Below are 17,469 nucleotides of genomic sequence, written 5' to 3' on the forward strand. Positions count from 1 at the left end.
CGGGGGGCGGGGCCGGGTGGGGGGGCGGGGCCGGCGCGGCTGAGGGGCCGGCGCGGCTGAGGGAAGAGCGGGCCCGGTGCGGGGCGGTGGTGTGAGGGGTCGTTACCTGAAGGGATCGTTACCTGAAGGGAATGTGGTGTGTAGGGATGGGACCGTTCCTCAGGGGAGAAACGGAATGGGGAAACGGGTACGAAGGTGTTCCCTAAAGTGGGATGTGGTGAGGGTTGTTCTCTGGGGGGGTGGTGAGGGGACAGGGTTGTCCCTGAGGGGATGTGGTGAGGGGGCAGGGTGGTCCCTGAGGCGATGTGTGGGGACGAGGCTGCTCCACAAAGGGGGTATGGTATCAGGACAAAGCTGCTGGCCAAAGGGAGGTATGGTTTGAGGAGGGGACTGCTTCTTGGGGAGCTGAGGGTGCGGCAGTTGGGGTTCAGCTGCTTCTCAGTGTTGCTCTTGAGGGGCAGGTAAGTCCTTGACCACAGATATGGGAACGCCAGGGATGTCAAGGCTGGGGTTTTACTGGGGGGGAAATGACACGGGACAGAGACAATGCTGTTCCTGCAAGTGAGATGTTGGGCAGGGTAGTGCAGTAACATCTGTTCCTACTCTGGTGTCCCTTGCCTGTGTCCTAGCAGCACAGAGGGGATTTTATAGAGATTATTTTGTTTCCACCCTCTTAGATGCATCCCTAGATAGACGCATAGATGCTACATTACTGGGAAGTAGCTAATTACCATTTTCTGGCGGTGGTAGGGGGGTAGTTTTGTAGGGTGAATCAATAGGGAAAGAATTCCAGAGTCCTGCCCCTGTGTTTCTGCATCCTCAGTGCTTTAGGATACGGTCCCCTCAGCGGACCTGACTACATTTGTGATTAATGTTTGTTTGTTTTCCTGACCAGGCCTAAGTGAAGTCTACAACACCTTCATGTCATCCTTTTTTTTTTCACATAACCACAGACAGCAGCATTGTATCTGTACAAGTATCTTAGACATGTACAGGAAAGCTTTTTATTTGTAAATATGTACAATTTGAGCAGAGATCCAGATGCAGCCCTCATGTAATGGTAATATTATTAGCTGACTGAATTGTTGGGAGGTACATATATCCCGTACATAATGGTAGGATTGGCAGGAAGTAAAACCTCAAAGAAGGTGGGATTTGATCCTGTTAGGTGCTTTGCTACAAGCATTGCAAGAGCCATTATTAGCTTTGATGTCTAACTGCACCCTGCTGGTGGTCCTGATGGACAAGTTTCCCCAGAAGTGATTCAGAGGTTAAGGTGTAGTTAGATGAAACACACTTGTTTGTAGTGTATATTAATTGACATTGACTGAACTGATTAGTGATCTGTCCTGATGTAATCTTTCTCCCTGGAATTAAAAGTAAATATGTGTACCTTTAACTATTTTAAAATTACTTTTATCATGTATTTTGTTTTTACATTTGTGTTGCTTTTTTTTAACATCTGATAATATATTGTATGAAAAGATTATATAGACTGCACTCACTGAGGAATAAAACATACTTCCCAAAGTGTACTGAGCTGTGCTAGGCCTGTGCAGGTGAGCCAAGTCAAAGGGTGGATTAATACCACAGTTGTTCTCCTAGCAAATGAGAGAACAGAGATCTTGGGGCTTGAGACCATTTGTTCAGGGAGTGCAGGAAGGAGTGAGAAATGCAACTCCTTCTGTGATCGGATTAGTGGGAAACATAACACCTCAACAAATGTTGCAGATCTAGTGAGGGAACTTGTGAAATGCAGAGATAAGCAATGGAATCCATGTATGTGAATGCAGAAGAAGCAAGTGGGGAATAAAGACTGTGAATCACTAGGAAAGAGTACATAAGGCAACAAAAGAAATCTGGGAAAAGTGTTGGCAAAAATACATGAAGCAGAGAAAGTGCTAAGAAAATCCATAAGATGAAGAAGGAAAACAAAACTAGGAAAAAGACTTTCTTTCTCCAGGACTCTTGGACTAGTCAATTCTTCCCTGAACAGCAAAGATGAAACCATATTAGCAGTATTTTATGCATCATCAGATCAGTTTAGTATGCACACTTCTGCTTTATATATATATATGTATTTTTTTCCCTGCTATAGAATTAATGATGTTAATCATGGCTGCTGTAGAGTAATTAAGAGGTAATACTCCAGGCTAAGTGTTAGAAAACAGGGAAATAAGCCAGTTTTTATAAGACTGCTGTGCTAGAATGGAATTAAGAGAGGCAAGAAAGTCAACAGTGTCACAGTTCTGTTCTGAATTCTTAGGGAGGCATGGGATTACTTTTTGTTTAAAAATACTCAGTAGATAAACCATTATCAGGTGAAAAAATAAGGTGAGAAGGTCCCTTCAATATTCTGTAGAGAGATATGTTCAGTAGTTTGGACAACTCAGCTTTAGATATCTTTTTTTGTAAGATAGAGGTAAGTCTTACCTATCTATCTCCCAAAGGCACTTTGGTGCCTTTTGAAACAGGAGAGGCACAATTTGTTTCAAAAGCAGAGGCTTACATTTCTTCCTCTGTCTGTTCATAACGAAGCAGAAAATGCACGGGTATTTTCCATCTATAGATAGGAATAGGACACTGTCCCTTTCTCATTTGCATACAAGGATATACCATCCTCTGGCAGTTTGGTTTTTTCCTTAAATCTTGGTTTATTCTTGTTGATGCCTGAAACCCCTTTGTTATCTTCCAGAAGCTTTGGTCATCACTGTGGAATTCCTGGTATGAGAAGGCAGAGCAGCAGGATAGAGAGAGGATCCTTGCTGAACTGCTGTAATCATGAAGACAGTGATTTTAATTGTCCTAATCATCTTCACTTTGCTGTCTTCAGGTAAGGCTGATACAGGGAGGGAAAGAGAAAGGTGACCTCTGGATGGGTTACCAGGATACAAACTCTAATATGTGCTTTGGTTTTATTTTCTTCTGTGCAAAGAAGTTGCAGCTAGAGCTATGCCTGTGATTTCCATTTGCCTGTATTTTTCGTGTTTGATCATTGGCAGATGGTGACCCTGTTAGTTTTGAAGCAGCTTGATACACTAGTTTCTTAGTAATTCAGTGAAGGCTTGTTTCCTTTGAATAGCTGAGGTCTGCATACTCATAAAAGCTGTCAAAATGAATCAGTGTTATTTCAAGCTGCTCCCCTCTAAAACCACAACGGGTTCTTTTTGGAATTTTGCCGAATTAACATCAAAACAAGTGGAATACTAATGTCTGATGCTATGCTCAAAGAAATAAGAACTTGAATGTTTTAATTGTAAACATTATTTATTCCAGGCAATATTTTTGTTTAATATTAATAGATCGCCAGAGAGCCAAATGCTTAAACACCGGGAAATGACAATGTTAGAGATGATGTAGTGTTTTCTATTCATTCAGTCCTGGTTTTCATTACATGGTATAAGATTCTCTTAAGTTACGTAACTGCATGGTATTTTTATATATAATAATAACTTTTTTTCTCCTTAAATGTATAGTATCTTCTTGAGACGTATATGATGATGTATTTCAGAGTAGAATGTATTTAATAGGAAGAATACAAAATAAGTCATAGTACGTCCAAGATGGAATAAAATTGGAGTGTAAAGCAAAAGAGAAAATTTTGTTGATGTGTCTGAACTCCCATAAGATGTAGCTTTATAGTCAATTTAAACCAATCATACCCCCGACTCCTAGTAGAAAAGGAGGTTTCACCTTCTTGCATCTTCTTAACCCCTTCTTTCTGCTGGTGCTGTTTTGGGTTCTTTTTATTGGGTACTTAGTTTTCAGCTGGAAAAAGATCTGACAACTGAATAGTTCAGTTCTGCTGCAGTTCTGCCCAGTGTTCCTGTGCAGGTTATTTAATCTCTTTGTTTGGCATCCAGAAATGAAGATAATTCTTACTAACTTCCTGCTTGAAAGAAGTAAGATTTTGAGGATTTTGTTGTTAATGTTTATTCAATACTCTGTTCAACATAGTACATGATTCTTCATTGTCAACAACCAAATTGTCCCTAGTTCCTGTCTTTCATTGTGGGTGTTGTCATGGAAGATAAACCTCTCTGTCTTGAGGGAAATCCAGCAAGGTACTTGTCATTGCTGAAGAAACACTTAGACAGTACATTGTTTAGAAACAGAAGAAGGTCCAAGTCACAGAATTGCCATCGTAATTTTGAATAGTCCTAGATCCTCACCTCCTGGGTTGAGGGGTTTGGTTTAGTCTATTATAAAGTAGCATTTAATTGTCAATTTCTTCCAACTTAAAATTTTCATATGTCTCCTCTGATCTAAGGTTCTCTGACCCTGGAGCTCTGATATGCGTCTTATTTAAAATCAGGTAGTATTTGTCTGGAAAGAAAATGGGAAGAAAATACTATTGTAACAAAGCATGGTGTTCAGTGGGAAATGCTGTTCTAACACAGCATGTAGCTCAGTGCTGTGAGACACCTGGCACTTGGAACAGTAGTTATTGTCTCTTTAAAAAACAACAATCCCCTCTTCAAAGACTAAATTCAACAAAGCTAAAGCAACTTGATCCGCTCTTAACATCCTCCCTCCATATTTCTTGTTCTTTCGCAGGCTTAGTTCTGAATCACTAGAACTTTGTAACAGAAATATTAAGATTGGTATGGATAAATTATGCATGGGAATATGTGTGTGTGAAAGCATCAGAGGAAACAGCAGAGCAAAGGTTAGAAGAATGGCCTGTATTGATAACCAAGGACACAACTGACAGCAATAAAACTGATAAACCCTGGGGAATGCATTGTTTACATCAAGATTAGGAGGTCTGTGCTCTGATAAGGTCACATCACAGTTGACTTGTTAGGAGAAAAACTGCAGTCTGATAACAGAAAGATGTTAACAAGGTTACCCTACATTGTGAGTGCCATTCCTCTTCTTGCTATCCCAACAGGAAAACAGACCATAGCCATACAGATGTCCTTGCTTTTGTTTCCTCATTTTGGGTGACAGCCTTGCCTAAAATTCATGGAGCATGAAGCAAGGAAGATTCTGAGGCAAAAGGTCATGCCATAATAATTGTTGATTCTTGAAAAATCTACCCAAAAACTAGTTTGTTGCTGCCAGTCAAGAACAAGCAAAGAGACTTAGTAAAGATTCAACAGCAAACATTCATTGTCCTCCTTGTTGGGCAAAAGTGATCCTGATCAGACCGCTTGGGCACATCTCTTGGGTGCCTGTAAGTATATGGATATGTGAGTGTGAGTGAGCAAAATCAACTTACTTGTGAAGTTAAATAAAATAAAATAACCTCCTTCTTCCATAAGGTCTTAAACTGAGGTCGTTTTTTTTTCACTAAATCCTGCAAATCTTGACTTCTTTTTTGATTGTCCAGGGAAGAAATTCCGATGGTGCACCCTTTCTGACCTAGAACAGAGAAAGTGTGCTGAACTGTCCAAAGCACTTATGGGTCTGCTGCCCCTTGCTACTGTCAACTCGTTTGCTAGGATTTCTTGCATCAGAGCCCACAATACACATGACTGCATTGATAAAATCAGGGTGAGTTCACAGAGATTTTTAAAACTGATTTTGAGTTCAAATCCTCTTTTGAAGAAGTAACTGGTAAACAGAATTCATGGGAGAATAAAATGATACTGAAATGATGGTATTGCATATATGACAAAGTACACGGTAGCTTAAGAGGCAAGAATTAAAACCCATGAGCATTCTACTAGATGTACTATTTTACCCCAGCTAATGTCCTTGCAATTTCCAGGAAATAAGTAAAAAGCTGCTTGGAAATAAATGGACAAGACCAAACTAGTAAATTAAAACGTGCTCAGAGCATTCCCCTTGCTTGTGGATTTTGGTCCTACTCTGACTATAATGAATATTTTCTCTTCCCTTTCTTCCCTGCTATTTTTAGCCCCTAGTCAGTCTTTTCTGAAGTAAAGAGCAAAGCCTTTATTCATATAAAAACCTTTAATTTGAAAAAGTTAGACATCAGACGTTTTGTAAGTGTAAGCTCTTGTAATTGACCAGTTCTGGAATGAAATTTTCATAATGCTATATGCTTTGAAAAAAAATCACTAATGAAAAAGGAAGATAAGCATGTGCTGTAGAATAATTTCATTAACATACCTAAAACTTGACTGGGATAGAGAATTTCAGTTTCCATTTTCATTCAGTCCCAGTTGCCCTCAATGGAGTCCAAATCTGACCTGGAAAACAAAACAAAGAAAACCTTTCTTGTTGGTTCAGGGAATAATTTATTTTGTGTTTTCATTCAGTCCTGCAACCCTTGTTAATAGACTTCAGTTCCATTTTCTGGGTTACGGAAAGATTATAGGCAAGAGAACTCTGAGAAGGATTTGGAGTGTTGGGGGAGCAGTAGGAGGAAATAGGGATTGCCTTTCTCTTCAGTGGCATCAGAATAGCATTTTTGGAATGGAAGGCCCAAAGAAAAGGTGAGAAAGGATGTTACTGGAAAAGAACTGGTATTTTTTGAAGGTAACTCAGCCTTCATTGCTAACATTTCACCATGCTTTGTAGCAGGGATTCAATTAAAAGCAAAGCAAATGCTTGTAAAAATCACTGGTTACTACTTCTCAGGCAAAAACTCTGCTCTTGAAGCTGCTCTGTTTTTTACCCTGTAAACACACTTGTTTTGAGGGTTTTGCTGTTGTTTTTAAGGTGAATAAAGCAGATGCTGCCTCCTTGGATGCTGGAGATGTTTACTCTGCTGTAAAGCTCTATGGTTTGACAGTGGTGGCAAAGGAGATCTATGATCAAGGTAGGTTCATAAAGCAAAAGAATAAGCTGTACTTCTGATTTGGTTAATAAACTGCTGTGCAGTGAAAGGCAAAGCTCAAGAATTCTTGAAAAGAAGTCTATAAGTTTTCATTAACTTTATAGGAGTACGGAGGTGACTTAACAACTGTTTCTAAAATACTTAGTGGTGATGAATAAAATACCAGTGGTGCTTTGTATCTAGTAGCCTTTCTGCCTGTGGTACTGTCACTAGGACAAATTGTATCAGCGCTTGCCCGCAAGGAGTTCTACGTCTTGTAGGGAATAAGAAGGGGTTTATTCAATCTGTGTCAATTCTTATACCATGCTCTTTACTAGTGCAGCTGAACATTTACTAGTAGTTCTTTAAGAGATTAGCTTCTCTCATGACTTAATTCTCTCCTTCTCACCCTAAAGAGACAATAATGTAAGGTGGAGAATCTTGTTACAGTAAGATTCCTCTTCATTCCTGGCAGAGCTGAACAGTCCGTGCAATGAATGATTTATAAGGCAAGAATAAGTAAGTCTGAGCCAAAATCAAGCATACAGCAGAAAATACTTGTGGGACATGAATCTGAGAAGGAAGCCAAATTAGCAGATGGATGTAGGAAGAGACTAAGAAGGGGATAGTATAAGAACAGAAGTTAATTTTGTTTTGGCTGAAGAACCATGAAATCATAGTGGAATTGATATGTTTCAGGTGGTAAGCATGTTCTGAGGATAAGACATAGGAGTTCTTTCCATTACAATACCTAAACCGTGTGATACAAATGTTCAAAACTCTTGAGAAGCAATTGCATTGGATGATGGAGCTGGATGATCTTGTAAGCCTTTTCCGACAGATTTTTGTGTTCTTGCTTTGCGCATCACTTGCATTGCTCGGTTTGATGAGGTGCTGTGTAGCCAGTATATGGTAGAGTACATATGTTTCATATGTCTAGATTTTTTTTTCCTTAGCCATGTTCACAGAAGTAGTTGAACTCCTGTACACAGATGGAAGCTGCAGAATTGGGATTTAGTTATTTCTGTCACATATTTTGTCCTATCGCAGGAAATTGTATGTTTGCTGTGGCCATTGCCAAACGAGGAACTCTGGATATCCAGAGGCTACGAGGTGTGCGCAGCTGCCACAATGGAGCCAGATGGACATCAGGCTGGAATATTCCACTTGGCTTTCTCCTTGCAAGAAATTATCTTTCCTGGGATGAGGCGCAACCTCTGAGCCAAGGTGGGTAATAGGAGCCATAGGGCTATGTCTCGCCCTCAGCAAAAGTGAGTGAAATGCAAACAGATGTAGAATGAACTGAGCTGTGCAGAAATTGAAGGGCTTTGTGGATGAGATATCCTCTTGGAGTGTTTTTGATACTGGCTCTTAGCTCTTTTCAGAACTCTTCTAGTGATCTCAAAGCAGCAGAATTGTTACCAAAACAGGAAATCTTTGTGTTCTCTATGCAACAGGGAACAAATCTTTGCAATATCTAACCGGCACAAAGATGGTTTTAAACAAGCAAAATTTGATCACTCTGTTTCCAGCAAATGTTTCAAATTTACAGTTTAAACAATGTAGCTACATATGCTGATTTATTTATTTATTTATTAAAGCACCATAGTCCTAATAATGTCCATGATAAGTTTGGCCCCTTTTCCTTCTTCCATTTTTTCCTATTTGACTTTTTTTCTTTCTTCCTCCCCCCTGCCCCTCCTTATCTGCAGTAATCAGTGAGTATTTCAATGCAAGTTGCATCCCTGGGGTTGGTATTGCTGCTCCTCGACTGTGTGCTCTCTGCCAAGGACAAAAATCCTATGTCAGAGACAAGAACCACTTCTGTGAGACAAGCAGTAACGAACCCTTCTATGACTCTGAGGGAGCCTTCAGGTGAGCTCTGTGACACTGCTATGAATTTACCTTTGGGGAAAAAGAACTTGTGAGGGAGGAAAAGGCAGGTGACATGTTAATAGGATGCCATTTGTCTTTCTGCAGGTGCTTGAAGAATGGAGTGGCAGATGTTGCCTTTTTAGATCACCTAACAATTACGAGTGCCACAGGTAATCCTAAAAACTCAGATTCCTTTTTACCTCTGGCTGTGCTCTTTCCTGCATGGGATTTGGGGGATACACCTATATTTTTGTTGTTTCTGTGGAAAATTCAATCCCTGCAAGCAGTTCAGTGGTACTTCTTGGCTCTCCGTGCAAGTCGGAAGGAAACAGAAGAGGAAAAAGTAAGTGAGAAATATTTGCTCACCGGAGATTCTTAGAATAGGAGCAGACATTTTTATACAGGTGATTTCTTTAGCCTAAAGTCTCTGATGCAGTATTTGCATTGCCTGAGTTATAAGGTTCCTTTTAAAATTCAGTGTATTGAGCTTCTAGAATGTGCAGTTCCTGTATACCTGTTTTGTATTGTTAAACTTAGTCGAGCTCTGTACCGATGTTTTTGAAGGTGATTAGCAGTAGTAGTTACAGGTAAGTATTTTTAAACAAACATATTTACAGGGGTACAGCTTAAAGAGTATTTTGGAGTATCCCTGGCTGAGGTCCCTCTCTTTGTTAAGGGAAGAGCGTATCAAAGACAACTTTCCCAAGTGTGCTTGGCACACTGTGCTGCTTGCATAATCTTTGAGCAACCTCCTCTGAAAAACGTTTTACCTTCCATCTCTGTGCCTGCTGCCAAGTCATGTCTCACTTCATAGATTCATGAGTATCCCCTTGTTTCAGAGTCAGAACAACAGGAATATGAACTCTTATGTCCTGATGGGACTACAGCTGAGCTGACTGAATACAGCACCTGTAACTTGGGCAAGGGGCCTGGCCGTGGTGTCATCACCCGCCACAACTTCCAGAAGATCACCAACAAATTTCTTAGCATGATCCAAGTGAGTGGATATTACAAGCTGTATATCTCCAGACACAGGTTTTTCTTCCATCTTTGTGTGGAGATTACCACTCAGTTTGCCTTCTTTCTTGAGAAATTTATAGTTAGTGTGAACAAAGCACAAAAAATTGGTTGTTCTGGGGAAGGATCCTGCATTGGCTTCTGGAAGAAGGTTTTCATTTTCTCTAAAGTGTTCTTCTGTAGAAGGGTGGGAATAAATAAGTAAAGATGGGAAGATGCCATAACACCCAAACTGGAAAATGGCTAATGATGTTCATCCAGACCTGGAACTTACGTGAATTCTTATGTAGCTGAGGGAGACACATAGATTCAGGCAGGGTTCACCTTTGTTCCTCACTTTTTCTCAACTTATAAATAGTATCTGTTACCTTGACATCCAGGAATCTATTTGAAGCTGAACCTGAAATGCGTATTTAAATCAAATTTAAAGAATTTATGAAGCCCTCTGGCCCTTAAAATAGTCCAGTAGACAGTGAAAAATTCAAACCAGTGGGCTGGGTTGTGCAGTCACGCAGACTCTGGTAGATAGCAGTTGTACAAAATCTCTTCTTTATTGAGAGATCGTCATAAGCCTTTGTCAGTGCACTTATTAACACATCTTAGCTGTGTTCCCCCATACATAGCAAGGGCTATGCAGCACTATTCCTAGTACACTTCTCCGTGCTTTCTTCTCTTCCAGTACCATCAGGCTGAACAGAGCTACTTTGCACACAGTACTTCCCCATCATAAAGCACAAGAAATCTTGCACCCCTTTACTGCACTGATCTTTATTACAAATGTTTCTCACTCAGCTACACTCCCTCAGTTGCCTTTCCAGGGTAGGAGACATTGAGCATAGCCCAATAAATTGGAATAACTAAGATGGGAAAAAATTCTTCAAAAAAGTGAATCATATAATGCTCTTAGGACTGGAACCATCCACTCACTGCTGTACCTGTGGGCTTTGTCCCACTGTCCTGGAACCCTGAGTGCTGTGTTACAAACGATTGATATGAAGGGAGGGAAGGATGAGGCTGTTACTGGAAGGATGAACAGATTTGTTGCAATTAAAAGTTTTGTTCTTGTCCTAGCGCCTCTTTGGGCGAAAAGGAAAAGAAAGAGCCAGGTTTGAACTCTTCGCTTCAGCACCCTTTGGGGGAAAGAACCTGCTGTTCCGAGATGCCACGCAGCACCTGCAGCTTCTTGAGGAGCAGCTAGAGATTGCCTATATCCTTGGTCTGGATTATGTAGCTCTCCTTAAGGGACTAGGCCATGAAGGTGAGAAGCCTTCTAGAGGACTGTAGCTAAGGAAAGGGAAGAAAAAGTTCTCTTTCCATGTTATTCCTCCCTGCCAGGCACAGTGCCTAGACCTAAACGTCCCTTAAGAAAGAACAGATTGGTGCATAGGTGACATGGTCTCATTGCGTTCCTTCCTTCTAATTCAGGGAGCTCTTTGGACAACAGTGTTGTGCGCTGGTGCTGTATCAGTGATGCTGAGCTTCGCAAATGTGAGGAGTGGGCGCTGAGTATCAAATCCGACCCATTAGTCTGTGTCCAAGCAACTTCCATGACGAAATGCATTGAAATGATCAAGGTAGGAGACTCCCTCTGGTCAGAGTATATGATAAGACAGCACAGGGTGTGTATGTCCTTGTCTGAGCTGAACAAGAGGAAAAACAGCTTGTACACTAGAGAAACCAGTGGGAATGAGAGGGAATTTATGCAGGGGAATTTCCAACCAGTGGGGAAGTACAGCTGCTTGGTTACACAATTCATGCAAATCCTGTTTTTGTTATTTTCTGTAATGCTGTTGGCAGAGTGGTGAGGCTGATGCAGTCACCCTGGACGCAACACATGTCTACATTGCAGGGAAGTGTGGATTGGTGCCTGTAGCTGCAGAATGTTACGGTAAGTTCTCACGTGACCTTAGCAAGAAGGGAGGGAATCAAAAAAGTACCATTAAAAATGTAGTTAAATTTCCACAGTTTGTGATGTTTTGTGATGGAAGCAGGAATCCATATATATGTCCAAATACTCTTCCCAGCTCTTCCACTCTAGCATTTGGTCTGGCTGTTTATTATATCTCTTCTGTAAAAGGGACAGAGATGCTGACATGGCTCGAGATGATTGATGGGGTGCTGCCATGTAATCTGAATGACAGCAGTCACAAGATCCTTAATGGTTGTCTCTCCTCTCCAGGGGGAGATTGCGCCCCAGCTGCTGAGAGCATGGAGGAAACAGGGAAACTAATGCTTCTTAAGCGCAAAGGTAACAGGACAACTTTGAGAAGGCAAAAGGTTTCAATTTTCCTGAGATTGCCTCTAGGATTTATGTAGGAATGTATTTGCATGTTGATTTGGGAAAGAATTTGCTGTGCATGTTCAGTAGGAGCTTTACAGACAATGCCACGCAGCTAGAAGAGCTTTGTGGCTAAGCAAAGAATACAGATCCTCTACTGTAACTGAAGATACTGTGACAGGATGAGGGAGGGAAGAGGGGGGCTGTACCTGTGTGGAATACTTAATTCCCTTGGTATCACTGGTTGTTGTCATTGTTTTACAGCACTGCCGTCTGCTTATGCTGTTGCCCTAACTAAGAAAAATGCCAAACAGATTAACATCCATAACCTTAGGGGAAGGCGATCCTGCCACAGTCACCTGTATAGTCCTGGAGGATGGTTACTTCTTTCCAGATACACAGTGGGAACTCTGGAGAATGATACTGAGAACTGTGACATTGGCTCTGGTAAGAGCTGCTCTAGGTTATCTGTTGACTAGACTATGGAAATCTGAAGCCCCAAATTTGGGAGTAAAATGGAGATGGGGCCATGAGGATTTGATGAGCAAGTGGCGATTGCAAGTCTCAGAGGGTGCCGCCCATCTCACTATTTGTGATTCTTCACACTATTTAGCCCTCTTCTTGCTAGCTATTAGGAAGGAATTCCATTCCTGTCTTTTCCCATGCGCGAAGAGCCTTTGGAATACCTTGCCTTAATCTCACCTCAGTTTTCTTTACTCAGCTTATCGGAATTACTTTTGGAAGGGCTGCATGCCAGGAGCCGATGGAAACCTATGCAAGGTGTGCATTGGAGACAGTGAGGTGGAAGGGGCTCGAGTATCTAGCAGATGTGCTGCAAGTCACAATGAACGTTACTACGGCAATATGGGAGCACTCAGGTAAGCTTTTTGTGAGAGTTAGAAATGCAGAGCAATAGCCAGAATTGGCTTATTATTTTGCTGATGGTTTTCTTTGGAGGTTTGTTTTTTGTTTTTTTTTGTTAAGCAACTGGCTATGTAAACTTTTGCTAGCATTTATTTTGTTTTCATTGCAGTTGCTATAGGATGTTCAGTTGACTGGTGATTTAAAGCAGTCTTGAAAACATTTCCAGAGCCAGACAATGCTTCCAAACATGTAAGGTTTAAAGCATTGGTACTGACTCATTAAAAACAAGGGATGAAAGACAGTTAGAAGGTCAGAGAGCAGAGGTGATGTGGTAAGCAGCAGTGTAGGGTGCAGGAGGTAATTAAATAGACTGGAGACATTAAAAAAAATAGTTGAAGACAGAGGAAGAGAAAAATATTGAAGCTGAAAGCACTCTTATAAAATATATATAATGCATTTAGTTGAATTACGTTCTCTTTCCTGGCTAGGCACAGGTGAGGCTGCATAGACATTGTGCCACAACTTTGACTTGGGAGCTGCTTTAACGGATGAAAGGGATTGCCTTATCAAATAGGTGAACACGGTCCACTGAGATCTATATTGACATCACTAACTTGTTCCATATAACAACCAAGTAATTACAGATAAGAGGGATTCTTCCAGCTACTCCTGGTTTAGCTTCAGATGACTGTCCAAATGTCAGTCGTCGTGTAGTGGCTCTCTCTAATAACTTCTTGGTTTTTTTCTTGCACTAGGTGCCTAGTTGGCAATCCCAGTGGAAGAAGCTTTGGAGATGTAGCTTTCCTGGAACACTCTAACCTACTCCAGAACATAGAGAGTGAGATGCAGATATTCTCTTTTCCTTTGAGAATGTTCATTAGCGTCAGTTACTTCCCACACAGTGACCATCACTCATGAGGATCAGCTTTTACAGGTTTAATCTAGGTCCATGAAGTTGTGTTTGTGACTGGAAAGTTGCAAGAACCTTCCTGCATGTAGGTGTTCCAGTAAAGCTCAAAATTCAGATACTGTTCAGTTTTAGAGAGGAAAGAGGAAGAATCACTGAGTGCAAAGATCAGTGTGTGTGTTTGGGTGGTATTCATCCTTGGAGACTGAGCTAATTTTTGGAAAGCTCAAAGCTTTAAAAAGCAAGTGACCTTTCCCACCAGACCTTCTCCCATAGGCAGCCATAGCGCATGTACCCGTTGTTTTTTTAATCAGAGTTTCAAGAATTAAAATGGCAGATAAGGGCGATGCTGTGGGCTGTTTGTGCTAGGGATGTTCTATGGCTTCATCATGACACAAAAACTTCCTCATGTAGTTTCACAGGCACTTAGGAATAAACAGTCCAAATAGCTTAATAGGTAAAAATACTGCAAATTATTTTGCCTTTCACAGTTTCTAAAACAACATTGTTACTACACTGTGAAATGAAAAATTTCCTCTGGGAAATACTGATCTTTGCAACAGTCTAGCAATTGGATTTTGTTGATGAAAATGGTTTTGGCTACAGTACCTTAAATCCTCAATCTCTTAAATTTTGCTTACTTCTCTAACAGCCAAAGTATGCTGTCTTTTCATAGAGTTGAAGAGAAAGGGAAGCCCCATTTTGTTCAGTCTGATAAAGCACACTGAAATTCTATTTTAGGCAATTTCAGTAACAGAAGAGACTTTTCTAAGAGGAATCTCTCTAAAATCAAGTGGAGTTGTAAGGGCCTGGAAACCCACAGGAATTCATGCAGCAATGAGCAGTTTGTTTGGGGAAGCAAAGGAGATGCAGGTTGAATTGCTTTGTTTTCAGAAAGCGATCTCATTACAGATGAAGATGAGATATGATAAGCTGTTCATATGCCTTGATATTACTCTAGTTTTTAGTTGATAGGTGCAGCTTAAGTTCACTGACCTGTTTCCTCAGTGAAAACACTACCTTGCTCCTTATGCGTTCCTAATAAACGACCATGTAGCATGGAGTATTTGTTTTGAACATATTAGCTAAACTTCTTCCTCTCAATTTTTAACATTTTGCATGAGATTCACCCTGTTTTCTCTTTCATTTTTTAAAAGGATTTGCTTTCACTTCATCTTTTCAGATCTGGACAGCTCTGGTTGGGCAAAAGGTTATACCGCTATTGACTTTGAACTCTTGTGTCAGGATGGAACGCGTGCTGCAGTCACAGAATGGGCAGGCTGTAACCTTGGCCCCATTCCCCCCAGCACAGTCATGACTCGACCAGTCACTGTCACTAAAATCTATGACTTTCTAATGAAATCCCAGGTAAGACAGGAAACAGGGAAGTTGTTAGCGTGTTATCACTTGTTATGTATGACTGCTGAAAACCCTTTCAAGATCAAAAGCTTTATGTACTAAATACATGAAGTGCCTTCAGGTCCAATGTGAAAGAATTAAGAATGTGCATAGGATATTGAGAAAATAATTATTTGGATTCTCTAAAGGGGCATTTTGGCACCAGTTGCCATTCTGCAGCGGTCATACTTTTGCTGAGAAATAAGCCACTGCAAAACTGCATCTTTTTGTACCAATAAGGACAGTGCTAGGTGAAAATGGAACGTTTTTTCTGCTAGATCTTGCTGTAAAACTGAGGGTCACCAGCTTAACCTTGCTATTTATGATTCAAGCTGTAGAACTTATATCTTTTCTGTTTAGGAATCTCTGGGAAGCAAACCGGATTCTGAATTCCATCTCTTTCAGTCGAGGAAGTATGGTGGAAGTGATCTGCTTTTCAAAGATACTACTCAGTACCTTGTTCATGCAAGTCACATGAGCTATCAGGAAGTTCTTGGAGTGTCTTTCTTTCAACTGGCAGAATCAGTATTTAATTGTACACCTGCAGGTAAAGTCAAGTTTTTAATTGTGAGTTAGAGAAAAATGCAAAGCAGGAAGCCTTCTGTGCATAGCTATTGCCCTTTTGTTTAGACTGAATGGAGAAGTACATTCTAGATAATCCTGTTAGTAACAATTTTCCAAGGAGTACTGTGTTTGGAGCTCCTTTAGAGCCTCTTACAACTCCTATCCAAAAGCACTGAAACTGGAGCTCTGCAGGAACAGAATAACCAATACATTTTAGAGCAAATACGAGGTTACTGAAATAGGACTGTTTTATTCCCACTCTGAAATTTTTCCCTTCAATTCCAAAGATCAGTTCTGGGAAAAGGGAATATAATGTTCATCTGGATATGCCAAACTTGGGAAAAAGATAACAAAATTTTATATTTAATTCTTGAATTAATCTCCAAATAAGTTAAATAATTGCCTTTTTAAAAAGAGTGCATTAGAGAACTCAAGATCAACACCTTTATAAACTTAAGGAATGGCTTTTTCATGATTTTCCATTGTATGAAGTATGCATTTAGCTATCACTAAAACTGAAACTGTCTCTAAGCCAGGGTCAAGCTGTTTTGGGATCTGAAAATCTGTATTGAAGTAAATGAAGATTACACAGGAAATTAGACTTCTGTGAGTCTAAGCTGTTAAAGGACTAAAATTCAAAAGGGGAATTTTATCTCTCTTCTGCTGTTTTAGTGAATAGTATCTGAAGAATGTGTTATTTTTAAAGCTGATAGCATCTTTAAGTGTATACTTTTACTTGTTTGCAGGCATCTTAGACTTCTGCAAACACGATATCTGTGCATCCTCATCAAACTGACAGCTAATACAGAGGCTTTGCAAGGCATATATATCACCGTCAATGTTGAAAACAAGGAAATATGCAAGTCCAACCTATCCAAAGCAGTCAGCAAGGAAACAGTCATCTCTAGAAAGTATGCTGAATAGTCTTTTTTTTAAAGCAGCTTTTTATGTTTATGATAATGTAATACTACTCACGTGTCACCCCTTTCTTGTTTGGAGCATGGCATCATGTGGAGCAGCACAGGCCAGTCTGCATAACCCACAGCACAGAACTAGAATCAGCAATTCTGTACAACTACTATGGAGAAATGGGCATTTTTGTGGAAATAGCAGGGCCAATAACATGGACTGAAATACAGACTGTCATGATTGGCACAGGTTAGTTGGTAGCAGTTTGCCTTGCTTGTCTTTATAAACTGTTTCCATACAAAAAACAAGCAAACAAAAAATCAACTGACATTGTGGTAGTTGCAGCATTGTCCTCCTGTACCCATGATTTTGGTTGCAGCTAGATAATCCTTGCTGAATACATACATATGCTATAGGTTGTATATGTAACTGCTATCAGAATCAGTAGTCTATTCTGCTTTTAACAGGGAAGAATGTATTTGCTTTTTTAACCAAGGATTTATACTAGTAAATCAAAATATTTTTATCTGACAAATTAATGTATTAAGGCATCTAATAGTGAGCAGAACTGGATGCTCGCAGCCTTAAGGTGAAGGAAAGCAATAGATATTCATCCTTGTAAAAAACTCCAACTTTGAATCTATGATTCTATGAAGCGTCAAAATATGATTTATCAATTAAAAGAATTGGTTTTACAAGCAGAAACTGCCTGAACATGATATGAAGCCTTTTGAACAGAATGCATCATGTATTCATTTTGCCTGTTAGTGGATAAAGATTTAGAGTGGATGGCTCTTCATGGTCAGGGCTCATTTCAGTTTGCAAGAGTGTTATCACCTTCTGTTCCCATGCACCCTGAACCAGGCAAGGTTAAGATTTTTAATTAAAAAAAAAAAAAATTCTTCACTCCAAACTGTCCAGTCCTTG

At 40.3% G+C, this 17,469-nt stretch overlaps 1 protein-coding gene across 1 annotated transcript; it reads left to right on the top strand.

Annotated features, from left to right (window-relative positions):
- The first annotated feature begins 2,752 nt into the window (after nt 1-2,752).
- On the top strand, nt 2,753-16,489 carry LOC104836951 (serotransferrin-2-like). The gene is made up of 17 exons (XM_010575787.1): nt 2,753-2,833; nt 5,336-5,499; nt 6,634-6,733; nt 7,781-7,957; nt 8,443-8,605; nt 8,711-8,775; nt 9,445-9,602; nt 10,694-10,880; nt 11,048-11,196; nt 11,420-11,510; nt 11,700-11,870; nt 12,165-12,347; nt 12,622-12,778; nt 13,520-13,602; nt 14,855-15,039; nt 15,430-15,616; nt 16,380-16,489. The coding sequence occupies exons 1-17, from the start codon at nt 2,782-2,784 to the stop codon at nt 16,427-16,429; spliced, it is 2,322 nt and encodes a 773-aa protein (XP_010574089.1). The 5' UTR covers nt 2,753-2,781; the 3' UTR covers nt 16,430-16,489.
- Nucleotides 16,490-17,469: the final 980 nt, after the last annotated feature.

This window comes from Haliaeetus leucocephalus, unplaced genomic scaffold (assembly GCF_000737465.1).
Source record: "Haliaeetus leucocephalus isolate CR32 unplaced genomic scaffold, Haliaeetus_leucocephalus-4.0 Scaffold13, whole genome shotgun sequence".
In the NCBI taxonomy this organism is placed as follows: Eukaryota; Metazoa; Chordata; class Aves; order Accipitriformes; family Accipitridae; genus Haliaeetus; species Haliaeetus leucocephalus.

Bases quoted from the DNA above. Each gene is read 5' to 3' on its own strand.
- LOC104836951 (XM_010575787.1), top strand. From the start codon at position 2,782: ATGAAGACAGTGATTTTAATTGTCCTAATCATCTTCACTTTGCTGTCT. The intron at 11,871-12,164 runs GTAACAGGACAA...ATTGTTTTACAG, and splicing joins AATGCTTCTTAAGCGCAAAG to CACTGCCGTCTGCTTATGCT. The intron at 15,040-15,429 runs GTAAGACAGGAA...TTTTCTGTTTAG, and splicing joins ACTTTCTAATGAAATCCCAG to GAATCTCTGGGAAGCAAACC.